The 17,500-nt window shown below is 39.2% G+C and overlaps 1 protein-coding gene across 5 annotated transcripts in view; it reads right to left on the bottom strand.

Moving 5' to 3' along the window:
* LOC147015911 (uncharacterized) overlaps positions 1-17,500 on the bottom strand; it is a 215,507-nt gene that overhangs the window by 144,029 nt on the left and 53,978 nt on the right. For 3 of the 5 annotated variants that reach the window (XR_015049916.1, XR_015049915.1, XR_015049919.1), the window contains 2 exons: positions 9,283-9,467; positions 8,414-8,818 (listed from right to left, as the gene is read on the bottom strand). The exons of 1 other annotated variant lie outside the window; for it this stretch is intronic. Coding sequence is in view for 1 of the 4 variants with exons in the window: in XM_085848519.1 (XP_085704645.1) it covers positions 8,724-8,818; positions 9,283-9,467; positions 10,376-10,428 (333 nt within the window). In the remaining 3 variants the exon portion in view is untranslated. Of the gene's footprint in view, positions 1-5,734; positions 5,778-8,413; positions 8,819-9,282; positions 9,468-10,375; positions 10,650-17,500 lie in introns of those variants that run through there. One more of the 5 variants, XM_085848519.1, reaches the window with a different exon arrangement.

Here is a 17,500-nt window from a genome sequence, read left to right as displayed (position 1 = left end):
GCCCCGATTCGAGTTACGTGGCCGTCCGCACGCCAGCGGGCGCGAATCCGCAACAATATATATATATATATATATGTATATATATATATATATATATATATATATATATATGTATATATATATATATATATATATATATATATATATATATATATATATATATATATATATATATATATATATATATATATATATATATATATATATATATATATATATATATATATATATATATATTATATACATATATATAATAAGATATATATATATTATATACATATATATATATATATATATATATATATATATATATATAATAAGATATATATATATATATATATATATATATATATATATATATATATATATAATAAGATATATATATATATATATATATATATATATATATATATATATATAATAAGATATATATATATATATATATATATATATATATATAATAAGATATATATATATATATATATATATATATATATATATATATATATATATATATATATATATATATATATGGATATATATATATATATATATATATATATATATATATATATATATATATATATATATATATATATATATATGCAGTGCCCATTCATGACTCTCAACCATAATTGGAGGGAACAATCAATCAGCTCTCATCTAATCAATTATAATTATGCATATCGGCTTGGACTTTATAATTACCTCCCTGCCCTTCCAGCCAAAGACAGCTGCAAAAAAGCTACCAAGAAAAGCTACACAAGGGAAGCCCTTTTCCTTTACGAAGCTGATCAGCATTCCTCTGCAGATGCAGACATACACAATGAGCACATACAATAGAATATACGATGTTTGTCCAGGTCAGAGACCTTCAATAATTATATTGGTAGAACTCCCGACTACTACCTGCGATCTGGCATCCGAACCAATCACAGTTGGAGGGGTATCATTTCCCAGTATATAAGCCAAAAGACAAAGTCAAGAAATGGATGGAACAGCAATATGTTGCCCTCACAAGCCCCAATAAGGGCAAAACTAGTCGGTTGCTTCACTTTTCATCTGCTTGGTGAAGCATTTGACCTTGACATCTTTGCACTGCTCGAGACCCTTCTGGCTTTGTTGTCATGATGGCATGATCACGGTGATTATCACGGTGAACTTCAATAATTGTATCTGAAGAACTTCCAACTGCTTAAGGAAATGGTGATACCTCCTGGTTGTGAGTGGTGGGGTGAAAGACAATGTGTCCATGTGGCATATGGCAAATGCTGCTTCCAGATAAGATTTGGTATCCACAAAAATCACAGTTAGCAATGAAACCAGTGCATCAGCTGAGGGGGAATGTAGCATTGGGATTCTCATGCATGTGCTATTTGTGAATGTCTGCAGCTGGAGAGGAACGCGGATATGGTTTGAAACAGCAAAGGGATAACTTTGTGTAGCTTTTCTTGGTTGCTTTATGCAGCTTTCTTTGACCAGAAGAGCATGGGGGTTAATTTATTTGACAATCCTAGCCATTTGGGGTAATTGATTAGGTGAGAGCTGATTGGTTATGCCCTCCAATTATGGGCGAGACACATGATTGGGTTAATAATAATAATAATAATAATAATATATATATATATATATATATATATATATATATATATATACATATATACACACATATACATATACATATGCAGTGCCTAAAGAAAGTCTACATCCCATTTCAAATTTTTCACATTTTGTTGCCTTATAGACTGGAGCAAATTGTATTTAATCAGACATTTTCCACCTTTATTTACACATCATAACCCACAACTTCCAAGTCAAAAAGAAATTCCTCAAATTTCAGAAAATTAATTAAAAATACAAAACGTGAATATCTTGGTTGGATAAGTGTCCATCCCGCCTTGTAATAGCAATTGTAAATTAGCTCAGGTGTAACCAATCAAGTTCAAAATCACACACCAAGTTATTGGTGTCCTCCTGTGTTAAATTCTGATTATTTCAGAATAAAATCAGTTGTTCCTGTTGGTTTCCTCTGCTGGGTAGTGCATTTCACAGCAAAAAATCAATGATGAGCACCAGGATGCTTTCAAAAGACCTCTGGGATAAAGTTGTGGAGAGGCACAGATCAGGGGATGGGTATAAAAATATTTCAAAGGCCTTGAATATCCCTTGGAGCACAGTCAAGACAATCATTAAGGAGTGGAAGGTGTATGGTACCACCAAGACCCTTCCCAGATCAGGCCATCCCTCCAAACTGGATGACCAAGCAAGGAGGAGACTGATCAGAGAGGCCACCAAGAGGCCAATGGCAACTTTGAAAGAGCTGCAGGCCTTTATGGCAAGGACTGGTCACTGTGTGCATGTGACAACAATATGCCAAGTACTCCACAACTCAGACCTGTATGGTAGGGTGGCAAGAAGGCATTACTAAAAAAAAAAAAAGCCCACCTTGAGTCCCGTTTGAGGTATGCAAAAAATGACTCTGGAGATTCTGAAGCCATGTGGCAAAAAGTTTTGTGGTCTGACGAAACCAACATGGAACTTTTTGGCCTAAATGCAAAGCGTTACATTTTGCGCAACCCAACAAAGCACATCACCCAAAGAACACCGTCCCTACTGTGAAGTATTGCGGTGGCAGTATTTTATTGGCAGCATCATGTTATGGGGATGCTTCTCATCAGCAGGGACTGGGGCACTTGTCAGGCTGAAGGGAAAATGGATGGAGCAAAATACAGAAAAATCTGTGAGGAAAACTTGCTGCCCACTGCAAGAAAGCTGAAATTGGGACGGAAGTTCACCTTTCAGCATGACAATGGCCCGAAGCACACAGCAAAGCTACAATGGAGTGGCTAAGGAACAAAAAGATAAATGTCCTTGAGTTATTCAGTCAGAGCCCTGACCTAAATCCAATCGAAAATCTGTAGCATGACTTGAAGATTTCTGTCCATCAACGTTCCCCATGCAACTTGACTAAGCTTGAACACTTTTGTGCAGAAAAAATAGCAAATATTGCCCAATCAAGGTGTGCAAAGTTGGCAGAGAACTATCCCAACAAAATCACAGCTGTGATTGCTGTCAAAGGTGCTTTGACCCAGTATTAACTCATGGTGGGAGGGGGGGGGTGAACACTTATCCAACAAAGATATTCTAGTTTTGTATTTTTAATTAACTTTCTAGAATTTGTAGAAATTGTTTTTCACTTGGAAGTTGTGCATTATGATGTGTAAATAAGGATGGGGAAAGTCTGATTTGATGCAATTTAACTCCAAGAAGGCAACAAAAGGTGAAAGTTTTGAAAGGGGATGTAGACTTTCTATTGGCCCTGCATGTATGTACATAAATATAGATATTTATAAGCAGCATCATGTTATGGGGATGTTTCTCATCAGCAGGGACACACACACGCGCGCACGCACGCACGCACGCACACACCACCACACACACACATTTCTAATTACTGACTGTCTCACTGAATCACTGATATTAAAGATCGGTACCTTGCATGTGATGTAGAAAGCTGAAATTTTGCGAAAGGACATCGAAGGCGGTACACCACAAAAAAAAAAAAAAAAAAACACAAAATCATCGGACATCCATTAATGAAAATCTTTTTTCATAAAAAACGAAAAAATGAAAAAAATGCCGGTGAGCGACCTGAGATAATGGGGAAGCATGATAATTTTGTGTGCTGATGGACATCGAAGCCAGTACACCAGGAAAAAAAATCACAGAACCATTGGAAAGTATCCGTAAATGAAAATATAAATAAATGAAAAATCAAATGCAGGTGAGTGACCTGAGACAATGGGGAATACCCCCCTCGTATATTTTATATATATATATATATATATATATATATATATATATATATATATATATATATCTTCTTTTTCTTCTTTCGGCTGCTCCCGTTAGAGGTCGCCACAGCGGATTATCCGTATGATCCGCATTGTGATTTGGCACATGTTTTACGCCGGATGCCCTTCCTGACGCAACCCTGGTCGCCTCTTACGACACAGGGATATGGTACACCTATTTTAACCGGGGTATACACCGGCCCAGTATACTGGTACTCATTTCGCCGACCTCGGAAGGATGACAGGCTGAGTCAACCCCCTGGTGTATTAATTCAGTGACCCAACGGGGCTTGAACTCAGGACCTTTTGGATCCCAAGCCGCTGCCCTAACCACTGCGCCAACAGCAGGATATATATATATATATATATATATATATATATATATATATATATATATATATATATATATATATATATATATATATATATATATATATATATATATATATATATATATAATGACCGTTTTACAGCCATTTTTCCCTGCTGTGCAGGGGTTGGGCTTTTTCTTGAGGCAATGTTTTATGGCCGGATGCCCTTCCTGACGCCAACCCTGGTCGCCTCTTACGACACACAGGGATATGGTACACCTATTCTTACCGGGGCATACACCGGGACCAGTACACTGGTACTCATTTCACCAACCTCGGAAGGATGACAGGCTGAGTCAACCCCCTGGTGTTAATTCAGCAGCCAACGGGGCTTGAACTCAGGACCCTGGGATCCCAAGCCACCACTCTAACCACTAAGCCAACACCAGGCATATATATATATATATATATATATATATATATATATATATATATATATATATATATATATATATATATACATATATATATGTATATATATATATATATACATATATATGTACATATATGTATATATACATATATATGTGCATATATGTATATATATATGTACATATATATATACATATATATATATATATATATATATATATATGTATACACACATACACATGTATGCATAGTATCAGGGTATGCTTACACATTGTAAGCATTAACATCCGTGTTTCCCAATTGTCTCTGGTCGCTCACCTGCATTTGATTTTTCATTTATTTATTTTCATTAATTTACATTTTCATTTACGGATGCTTTCCAATGGTTTTGTGATTTTTCCTTGGGGTGATAGGCTTCGATGTCCATCGGCACGCAAAATTTCAGCTTTCTACATCACCCAGAAGGTATCTTCAGTGAGTCAGTCAGTTAGTGGTTAGAAAGATAGATATATATATATATATATATATATATATATATATATATATATATATATATATATATATATATATATATATATATATATATATATATATATAGTATGAAAAATGAACACCCACCCATATCTCACCTGTAAATGGAGGGAATAACCAATTGGCTCTCACATAATCGATTAAACCCATGTGGCTATGATTGTATAAATATATCGACTCCTTCCATGCCCTTCCAGCCGAAGAAGCTGTATAAAGCAACCATGAAAGGCTACCTAAGAACTGCATAAAGCAAACCATGAAAGGCTACCCCTCTGGAAGAGCATGGGAGGAGTCGATTTATTTATAAAATCCAAGCCAACTGGGTTTAATTGATTATGTGAGAGCAAGTTGATTTTCCTTCCATTAACAGGTGAAAGATGTGGGGGTATCTTCGTTTTTCATTTCTATGTTGACTGCTTTTGACGTTTACACGAAGTACATGCTTGGGAGCCTCATTGGTTTGCATTTCTGTCAGCGCTGTCGCTGATGATTCGCCAATAACTGATGAAGCTGGCCCGCCAGCTGAGGGGGTGTGTAGCATTGGAATTCTCATATGTGTACTCTGTATAAATGTCTTTATAAAGGGTTTGAAATAGAAAAGGGCTTACCTTGGGTAGCCTTTCCTGGTTGCTTTATGCAGCTTCTTCAGCTGGAAGAGCATGGGAGGAGTCGATTTGTTGATATAATCCTAGCCATATGGGTTTAATTGATCAGGTGAGAGCTAATTGGTTATTCCCTCCATTCACAGGTGAGAGATGTAGATGGGTCTTTGTTTATTATATATATATATATATATGTATATATATATATATATATATATATATATATATATATATATATATATATATATATATATATATATATATATATATATATATATATATATATATATATATATATATATATATATATATACACACACACACACACACACACACACACACACACACACACACACACACACACACACGTGTAATGATACACACGTACACCATTTTAAAATCACTTAATATACACTCAAATATTTTAGAATCAATTAACGTAGATACACAATAACCTCTTATCTACTTTAATAAATGCTTTTCAGAAAGATAATGAAGACATAACTATCTTGGTTGATAAAGTTAATCAGCTCTTGAAGTGAAGGTTTGGAGGTCAAAGAAGGTTAATTGTTGCATTTCCAACTGGCTATTCCACTGCCATCAACAAGGACTCAGTTTCTGAAGAGTTTATTTATGATAATCTCTAATGAGTACTAATCAGTTTCTAATCAGTACACAATGTTACGTTTAAACAGAACATAATGTTTCTAATCAGTACACAATGTTACGTTTTTGACAATTTGGTGGAAATATTTTTACCTCTGCCACCAAAGGTGGGTGGAGGACAGGTTATGTTTTCACACCTGTCTGATTGACTGTTTGTCTGCCTGTCTGTTTGTGAACAAGATATATCAAAAACTTGTGGATGGATTCGGACTAAATTTCGTGGACAAGAATTGATTAAATTTTGGTGAAGATCCAGATCCGGATACGAGAATTTTTTAATTGCCTAAGTCATTCTTCACCATTTGGCGATAGGGACAACAAAGATATATAACACGATATTTCAAAAAGTTGTGGATGAGTTACGAGAAAACTCGGTGGATGATAAGAAGAAGCAAAGTAGATTTTGGTTCATGTCCAGATCCAGATCCGGCTTATCAGTAGATACAAACCGTAAACTGTTCAGCCTGCTGGTGGTTTGCGCTCTACCAAGTACGGTCTTAGTTTTTTTTTTTTACTATGATCTATGACTCTTGGTGGGCTGTCAGGATAGCCTAGAAGTAGGCACATTTACATCTGAGCTTGTGAACAAGCTGCACACAAGCCGAATGAAACACAGCAAGAAAAGGAAGGGGAAGGTGGGAATGAAACAGAAAAGGACCAAACTAGTCGACAACCAACATACGAAAAGAGGAGAGGATGAGGGGGAAATCACAAAAACCTGAAAAAGTAGTGTCTATCCTTGATTTCTGTCCAGCCTGGGTTTCTGTCTCGCCTGGGTTTCTGTCTCGCCTGAGTTTCTGTCTCGCCTGGGTTTCTGTCTCGCCTGGGTTTCTGTCTCGCCTGGGTTTCTGGGTTTGAATCTCGACACAATTATGCTGTCACCCTGGGGCTTTGCAGGCATGGTGATACATCATTGTGTGTCATTCATCAAATGGATGTTAAACCTGGTGGTCCCTTCTGCTGGTATTAGTTGGTGGTCATCAAAGATTCCACTCTTTCACGAAGAGTTCGCAAATTATCGCCAGCACCCTGAACAAATTTCAAATTCCTGTCCTGACTGACTGCTGGGAAGGCAATGGCAAACCAGTCAGCATAACCAGCACCAGAAAATGCTTCAGCAGCACCTACGCTCTGTAAAGAGTATGGTGCAGCACATCAAGGCTTCCGGTGGAGTTTGTGCATCAGGAGAAATGTGCAATGTACAAGCTAATATTTTATTCTTCAATTTAGGATGCGTGTTTCGTTGCTAAGAATCGTCCTTTTATCAAAACAAAAATGGTTCAAAAAAAAAATTCAAACATTAATTATGACAAAGCGAAAACCCAAAGACCAAATTACAGAGTAAAGCTTGTCCAAACAACACACATGTACGTTGACCTTCAGGACAAAGCGCATTGTCATACAATAAACGTATGCATCCTGGCTCAAAGTTCAAACCACATTGATGTTACAAGCGTACTTGCTGTTTCTCTGTTGAGAAACGACTCTTTTATCCCAAAATGGTAAAAAAATTTTTAATTCCAGACATGAAAAGAAAGCCAAGCATATGTACTTCATCCCAAAGACCAACGCACACGGTTATGCAAAGATTGTCAAACTGATAAACATGCAGAATAACCAACTAGTCTTGCTGGTGAAGGCTGGCATCGATTTGCGTTGGCAGACAGGTAGAACAATTGCTTAAATCAACAAGACGTTTGATTGAGGTATGTTAAATAATGATTACAAATTATATTTTACTCCAAAGGTTGCCAAGCTAGCCCGATTCTCACAAAGCAGGAGACAGGTTTTGCAATCACGTGTGTGTGTGTGTGTGTGTGTGTGTGTGTGTGTGTGTGTGTGTGTGTGTGTGTGTGTGTGTGTGTGTGTGTGTGTGTGTGTGTGTGTGTGTGTGTGTGTGTGTGTATGTGTGTGTCCAGGCCATAACTCTTTTACCAATTGAGCAATTGTCATCAAATTTTCAACAAACCTTTATTATGAGAAAATGGAGAAAAATAATTAAAATAATGTACTTTTTTTTTTAGCTGTTGTTGTCATCAAGTTTAGTTCAAGTACAAAGAAGACGCAGACGGGCTTTGCATTTTGAGATGATTTACAGTTTTACTTTTCTTCCTAACCCTCCTCCTGTCTTCAACAATGTCAGTGAGGTTCGTCAAAACGAATGAGTTGTTTAATTTGTATGTTTCTGACCGACCGACTAAACCAAGGCTTGTGGTCGAGTAATAATTATCTCATAGAGCTAAACCAACATTTGTGTTGAGATATATATCGATGAGAAGGCACATTAAAAAATATATATATATATATTCTTACACTTGCTTACAGTTTTATGGAACAAGTAGATTGTCCTTTTTAGCATCCAATTGTTTCAGCCCTGCATGCTTCTTCATCGGAACTCGACTGATGACCAACTGCTCGGTGTCTGATCAAACACAATGAAGAGGATCATATTCAGGAAAATAAAGCGGTTATTAAAATAATGAGATATTTTGATTTGGGTCAAACGATATTTAATACAATCTAATGTAATATCTCATAAAACGTGTGCATAGATAGATAAGCGACATATCTAACTGCCAAAAGTATTCCTTTTCAAATGAGCATTCCTCTTCCGCTATACTGTCGTTAAAACAATTGTTGATTCTGCTGTTTAATGCTACCTGTGCAGTGTGTTTAATTTTTTAAAACTTAAATGATGTTCCCTACTGATTTTATTGAAATGATGTGCCGTATTAGAGATTTTATAAAATATATTAAAATTCTTAATGTGATAGCCATCTTGGTTTTATTGGCCATCACACTGGGAATGGCAAATATGGACAGACAGAAACTTTTTCTGCTCGTCATGACTGCGCTCCCCAAGCATATGTGCAGGTCAGTGCTCACCTGTTCCCTCAGCAGCTGATGACGTTCCCTCGACTTGCTTTTGACCAATGATTTCCTCCGAATTCTCGTGCCTCCTCCTCTCCGCTGCGGCGGGAACGTCAACCCCTTTGTGTATCCGAGCACCCACCAGCAGTAGGCCTTTGTTCGACTTGCCCTCGGTCATGTTGGTTTTATTGGCCACCGCACTGGGAATGGCAAATGTGGACAGTGTTGCACGTACTGAGTGATGGTTTTTTCACAGGGGACGGTTCCTTTATCTGACTTACTTTAGCTACCTCTCTCTCTCAGACTCCCCCTCCTCACTTTTCTAAAATGCTTGAAACTCTCAAACTCCCTCCTTCCTTGTCCCAATGACCATCCCCAAATGGCCTTAACAAATTGGCGAGCAGTGTATTTGCATTTACCCTTGCAAGTACATACAAAATAATAAGACAGTCACACTTGCATTTTCAAGGCTGAAATGGTCTCCAGTTTTGACTTCTGTTAAGGTAACTTTTGGAAACCCTTGAAACGCTAAAATGACTGCAATCACAAACTTTTCAAGCTGTCTCGTTTTTCTGAGCAGTATTCCTGTTTTCAAAAATATGACACCCAGAGTTTCAACGAGATGGTTAGCAGCAGAATGGTCTTTAAAAGGTATTTCAAAGCAGTCATTCAATCAATTTTCCCTGAATATCACTCAATTGTCCAATTAAACTCACTGATACAGTAGCCAAGGAGATTATTTATGAGTGTATTGAGTGAGAGAAAAGTGTGCAGACTTTGTGGAAGGAAAGGAGGTTGCAAATGAAATGAAAAGCAGGGGGACAGGGGGAGGTGTTGGAGTGGTGGAAATTGGGAAAGGGAACGCAGAGATGCGGTAAGTGCAGTGTCCGGGCAAAGTTTTCTAAAAGAAAAAAAATGCAGAGGGATCTCCAGGGTGGTCCGAGGTTAGTCAGTGACAGGCGGCTTGAAGTACTGAGTGGCTTGTGCTACTGAGAGAGGCCAGGGAGGGAAGAGGGGAACCAGGCGAGGGAGAAAGCATTGCGGTATCTCAGGAAGAGAAGGTCCAAAGCAATAGTTTCTTCTTTTCCTCCTCCTTCCTCACACTCACCCGTTCCGCACCACGCCCCCTCTTTGTCGTGGAAAGAAAGGCAAACGTCGCATCAATTTAGACCGTGAAAATTTCCCACGGAGGCTTGCATGGGGAAGGGCGTGCCACACTGTGGGTGGGTGACCTCGCTGAAGGGTCTGAGGAGGCGGTGAAGTCGCTGTGGGGATATGCAGAGGGCCTGCTCACTTGTCCCACCACTGTGGCCCAATTTGTATGTTACAAGGCAGCCGCCAATGACACTTGACTGATAACCTTTGTTGATAAGTCCTGGAGATGTCCGCCGATGCCGAAGAGGTAAACGGTACCCGTGCAGGTTTTTTTTTTTTTTTTTTTTGAAGAGATCGACCTAACTATCAGATAAACATGCAGTCAATCATTGCGTGTGATGGCAGTGCAGGTGTGCTTCTTTTCAGGCACAATGCTGGGCTGTTTGCTTCAGCTGGGGTGGAAGAAACACAAGTGGAGAACAGCTGTTCGAAGCCACTTTAGTGGCTCCAACAAATGTGTTTCAGCTGAATGGTGGGATTGAAAAAGTCGTGTACCCACATTAATGGTAATCACGAAAAGGTCTGTTTTTAAGCCCGACTCCTAAATGAAACAATGCATTGTCAACATGTCCATGAGTTATCGTCACAACTATTGCATAAACTATTGCCAGAATAGTTTCTGTAAAATAATTACCATTAGGAGCAACGAAGGTTGTAATATTTATTTTCGGCAGATTCTTTTTAATTCAATATAAATATTTAAATAATGGAAAAAATGTTTTGCTTCTTCCCACGTCGAAGGATATTTTCAGCTTATCGTTGGGCGTTGCTTTATGGCTCAAAGTAGTTTGATTATTCAAAATGCTACGATTAAAAAAGGGTGATGTTCCACAAAAATAGGTCACTTTCGAGTTCAGTTTCAAAAATAGCATAATATTCCAAAGCATGTGGGAAAAAAAAATAACCTATATGGGATTTCAATACGGTGGTGGGTTTTAAGAGGTTTTCTGAAAACGTGTCGAGCAAGGCTCTCTGTGAATGATGCATCACAAGTCATAAAGGCTGAATCAGAAGACGAGAGCTAGCTGTCTACATTCAGTGAAGATGAAGATTTTAGAGAAGACAAGAGCAATAAAAGTTGTCTTGTTGAAGTACTTTGCTCGACTTCAACCATACTCATTTGAGCTTGTTCCATTGCCTGTAGGTGTCTTTATAGGATGGGGGTGTTCCTTTTTTTTTCTTCAGTGATCTAAAGGTCATAGAGGAGCTAGTATGTGTACCACCTGCAGGACAAAGACAATGAATAGACATCAATGTACTTTTACATGAATTACATGAAGGACGTAAATAGACAATGAACAGGTCAACATGGTACTACTCGTACATATGGGATTTGAACCTGGGTTCACCTGCATCATGAGCTTGGGGGTTCAGACTTGAACATGAACAGGTCAAGATGTTGCATGGGTAAAGGGGGGGGGGTCGAAGGACTCATTGCGTTGAATGGATACATTTTCCTGTTGGAGGGAAACTTGCTGGTCATGTTCTCTGGAGATAAAGCCAGAGGTTACATGTGGTTTGGCAACATCGATCGGTGAGTTCACCACACTCTACATGAATATTTCACTCCAACTTTTATTTATCTTCTTCAATCATTGAAAATTAATTTAGTGTGAATTTATGGTGCTACAATGTAACCGTCAATCAAAATGCAAGCTGGGTGAGCACATTAGTATCTGAGTTGGAGTTGACGTGAAGGTCCAAATACAGAATTTTTTTTTTAAAACCATTTGATCAACAACTGACACACCAATTGTCAGCAGTCACTCCCCTTAGAATATCTGTTTTATCTGGGTAGTGTTCCTTTTCTCCCCCTCCTTCATCCCCTCCTGCCCCTCTCCCTGCCCCCCAGAGCCCCATTTGGACAGACCAAGTTTCAACATTCTCTTCACCTTGAGTCCTCACTTGAATATTAAGGTTGTCCCAATAAAAGTTTAAAATGAAATGATCTGAACCTGAAGTTTTCCAAGTTCTACCCAAACAAACCACACCCAGTGCCTTTACCAAATTCACGTCCTTTGGAAATTCAAAAACACAGCATATCGAGATCCAAATAACACGTATGCAGCTTATGTCGTTTTACTAATCCAGGTGCATGGAAGAGCAAGGTGCTGGTGGATAAAAAGCTAACTTGCTGAGAATGAGGCCAAAGTCAGGGAAAAAAAAACAAAAGCAAAGGAATGAACGAAGAGGAAAAGAAGGAGAAAAAGGAGGAAAGGAAACATAACAACCTGTAAGTAAGAGGGTTGGATTAGATAGGGTTACTGGGGGTGGAGAAGATGACCGTTAGAGATGGGGGATGATGACAAGAGATGGCAGTGAAACATTCACTGGAAGCCCTGGTTGGAAGAGTAGGATCGAACAGCCGAAGGAAAGCGACTCCACAGACGGAAGAAAAGAGGAACAAAAGAGTTGAGGTGCAAACGTTTCAGCCTGGATTTTGGGAGGTTCGTGCTGAAACGACTTGCTCAATCCTAACAGAGCGGAGAGGTGAAGACTGCACCGGAGGAAAAGTCATTTAGCAAAGTGAGCAAAAACAACATGCTGATTATAATTTCGTTAGTTGAGCTGTTATAGACTGAAATCAAAATAAATGGTTTCACAACACACACACACACACACACACACACACACACACACACACACACACACACACACACACACACACACACACACACACACACACACACACACACACACACACACACACACACACACACACACACACACACACCAATTCCCATAAACCACTCCGAAGAACAATTGAATAACACACTACTACAAGCCCTTTAAATGGAATTGAATGTAGAGCTGCATGTGATTAAAACACTTCAATTACGAAGTATACACAGCAATGCCACTGGATTTATCGATTTCGGCCACGAGGACATGAAAATGAAGGGCTTCTGCCTAATTTACAGCATCACGAAGGTGAAGGAACAGTCCACTGCTGTTGTGGTTTGGCTGAGATCAGCGTTGAAGATTGCATGAGGAGGATCAGCACAAACCAGGCACTTGTATTACCGAACGTCATCAAAATTAATGCAGACGGTGGTATCAGGCATTGTTTACCTCTTTTCAAAAGACGACGTGCTCCGAGATGCAGCACCCTCCTTCCTAGCAACATAAAATCCCGTTTAATTACTTTCGTATAGTTCCTAAGGCTCATGCTGAGGTTTGTAGACACATAATTTATAGGACAAATTTTTTAAAAGACATCAATGCGATTACATTTGAAATTACAAGGGCGTTTGTAGACAATGGACGAATCAACAGTCTCCTCGATGTGTATGGATGTCACTATATGTACCCCAAGTATTGTGAAGTTGGCTTAGAAGTTATAAAGAATCTATACTGTCTTGTGAACCTTTTACTTTTCCTCCTTTTCTAATATGTCCAACATTTCATACACAACCACAAGGGCACTTGGAAGAGTGCATACCTCCGCTCGGCTGAACAGTTTACGTTTTGTATCCCACCGATAGGGCGGTTCTGGATCCGTACCTGAACCAAAATCGAATCTGCTTGTTATTGTCACATAACCAGCTCATCAACCTAGTTGTGGCATAATCCGTGCACAACTTTTTGAAATATGATGCCATAAATCATTTTTGGCCCCATCTCCATGGTGAAGACTCAGTTAACAAGCTCAAATGAGCTCAGATCCTCGTCCTCTTCATGATGACGTCATTGTGATGTATCAGGTTTGCGATAAATTATCTATGCTAATGCCCGGCTTGATTCCCACAAACAAAATTCAAACAGCTTGCCCAGTTTCGGAGATAATGGTATAGGCGATTTCCATTAGCGGCGATATTATGGCGTAAACTTTTTTTCGAGGAAGAATTTCCAAAATCGGAGATGGTTACTGCCTGCACGTGGGTTTTCTGCATATACATGGCAAGTTTCATGAAGATCCCATGAAAACTCTGGGTTGTGAAACAAAAAATGTCAAAAAATAGGAATGATGTCATAAAAATTGATATGACGTCATAGTGAGGTATCATGTGTGCGGTAATTCATCTTTGCGAATGCCCTGTTCGATTCCCGCAAACAGAATTCAAAAAGCTTGCCTAGTTTCGGAGGTAATTTTTTAGGCGATTTTCATTAGCGGAGATATTTTGACGTCATAACTTTTTTTCTCGGAGGAATTTTCAAAATCGGAGATGGTTACTGTCTGCGCAGGGTAATTTTTACATATATATGCCAAGTTTCAGGAAGTTTCGATGAAAACTGTAGGCTGTGAAACAAAAAAGTCCACAAGAAGAAAATGAAGAACAACAACGTGAGTAAGACTTAGAGATCCTCCACGAGGATCAAAAAATTGTTGTATATATCCGGATCCGGATTCGGATCTTCACCAAAATCGAATAATTCCGTCCTTGTCACACACCCCACCAAACCATCAAATTTCGTCGTAATCCGTCCATAATTTTTTGAGAAATGCTCACAGACAGAAAGACAGACCTCCATCCACCGTCAAATAACAGAGATAATTACAGAGTACACAATTAATATTTAACCATTCTCAGCTATCAGTTTAATAAAAAAATAAATAAATCGACAATAAGTAAAAAAAACAATATATATATATATATATATATATATATATATATATATATATATATATATATATATATATATATTTCAGGGTTATGAAAAAGGGTTTTGTTCTGGCTATTGTTTGTTTGCTTTTTCACTGTGAAAACAACCTTAAAATAATACAAGTCTGAAGACGACGATGGTTCACGAGCGGTATTTGACGATGTAGATTGTTTCAGAAGTCAAGGATGAGACAATGTGATAATTTTTGACCAAGTTCTAAAAATGATCAACATAATGTGGTACGAGTGACGGGTTATTAGCTGCAAAATGTCGAAAACCCAGTTTCGTTCAACAACTTTAAAAAATTGACCTTTGCATAACCTTTAAAGGTCACAAAACAATGTTGTGGACATTAAAATAAGGAAACAGGATACGTGCTATAGCTTATTGGAGTTAGTTCGTCGAAGAAGGTGGAAAACCCGGTTCGATTCCTACAACTTTGAAAATTTGACCCTTGTGACCTTTAAAGGTCAAAGGTCAAGGATTATGACCTTTGGTGCAAAACTTCCTCTGGAACATTCCAGGAACAATATAACATCATATAGGCTATATGGCATTTCGCACTCCTCGGATTATCCATACTTTGATGAAATTAGCGTCAAAACAAACTGGAAGGGGATGCCACGGGCAAGGTGTTCGAGATAGAGCAAAATGGTTTCAAGACTTTAGGTGGGGAATGACCTCAAGATTATGCATAAAAAATATTGTCATCGTAGCTCTCAAAGTTTGGGCGGTCGTATGATTTTTACGTCAAAATTCACAATTTTCTAAGTTCGTGACCTTGTGACCTTGACCTTGGGACGAAAATGAAAAATCGAGCTCCGTGGGGCTATGCAGGTGCCATTGGGCTAACGAAATACTGAAACCCCTGCCAGATTCGACAAACCCCCTCGGAGAAGATGCAAATTGAAATCGGCTACCCCCTAAAAACACATGTTTTTTGGGCGCGTCTCCGCCCATAAGGGGCGCACCACGCCCATTCTCAGGAAAACCAACTAGATCATGATATAAACCTCCCACCAAAATTTTGTCAGGATCGGATCAAAACCCACGGAGCTATGCTCGGGACAGACAGACAGACATACAGACAGACAGACAGACATACATACAGACACACAACAATAACGAATATAGTGGTCACTTATTTTTTTCGTGAAAATATTTTTTCGTGAACCAATAGTTTTGATGAAACTCAAGTATTCATTTGTAGCACATGGAGTGGCTGTGCTGCCGATGCAGTGCTCCCTGTTGGTGAAAGTAGGGATTTGTCATTTGTTGAGGGTGCCGGTGATAACTCACCTACTCTTTGTGAAACACAGCGTGGGAACTTTAACGTCTAACGCTGGCAGAGGGGACATCCAGCTGAACATCCATCCAATCGGTACGGAGCACTTTGTGATGCAACATTGCCTGGAAACATCAATCCAACGGTTTCATCTAGAATGGAAAACTAGTCTTGTTGGTGAAGGCTGGGGTCGATATGCGTCAGTGAACAGGTATAACAATGGATGAAATCAACAGGACGGATGCTAACCACCGTGAGAAGCAAGGGGAATGTGACGTTTCAGGAGTTAACTCTTCAGAGAGCTCTTTTTAAAAATATAATACAGAGTCAATGCTCATGGAAGAGCTAGAACACAGAAAGGATCAGGACGCAACATAACAAAATCAACACCAGACAGAGAACGGGGAAATGCCAAGAGTTGGGTCGACAAAGAAAATATACAGAGACGGACAAGCAAGAGATGGGGGTGATGATGAGGAGTAGGGGAGGATGCAAGGGGTCTACAAGCTGGATACAGAAGCAAAATGTCAGGGGTGTGAGTGGTTTAACAGGTGTAGAAAAGATCATGGTTTTGGATGGAGGACAATATGATATGGTGGTGAACAACTATCTTGAAGACCTGGAGGGAAGAATGATGTTGAAGAGAATCTGGAGGTTGGTTCCACAGGTGGGGGAAAAAAAACAGAGGAACAAATGAGCATTAATTCTGGATTTTTGGAGATTTACGAGGAGGGGGCTGCTGTTAAACCACATGCACCTTGCAGATACGTGGGGGGACAAAGCACAGAGAGGGCAGAGGGTGAAAGACCAGAAAGGAGGAGGAAAAAGACAGAGAGACTACCGACCTGTTGGTGATGGCAAAGTGATAGGCACATAGACTTAGCTTCAGTGTAGGATACGTAAGCCTGGTGTTGGCTTTGTGGTTAGGGTGGCCGGCTTGCGATCCTAGGGTCCTGAGTTTGAGCCCCGTTGGCTGCTGAATTCACACCAGGTGGGGTCGACTCAGCCTGTCATCCTTCCGAGGTCAGCGAAATGAGCACCAGTGTCCTGGTAGAGGGGGTAGCATCAGCGGCACAGCCGTGCTCCAGCAAATGATGGCTCCCCGGCAGCCAAGCTGCCATACACAAGAACAGAGTGCAGGACATTCCAATCATCTTGAAGGTCTTGGTTTCCATGGCATCAAGCTGA

This window comes from Eptatretus burgeri, chromosome 12 (assembly GCF_056783735.1).
Source record: "Eptatretus burgeri isolate ZD-2024b chromosome 12, Ebu_testis_v1, whole genome shotgun sequence".
Classification (NCBI taxonomy): Eukaryota; Metazoa; Chordata; class Myxini; order Myxiniformes; family Myxinidae; genus Eptatretus; species Eptatretus burgeri.
The sequence above is the reverse complement of the archived record's forward strand: the minus strand, read 5'-3'. Positions and strand labels throughout refer to the sequence as shown.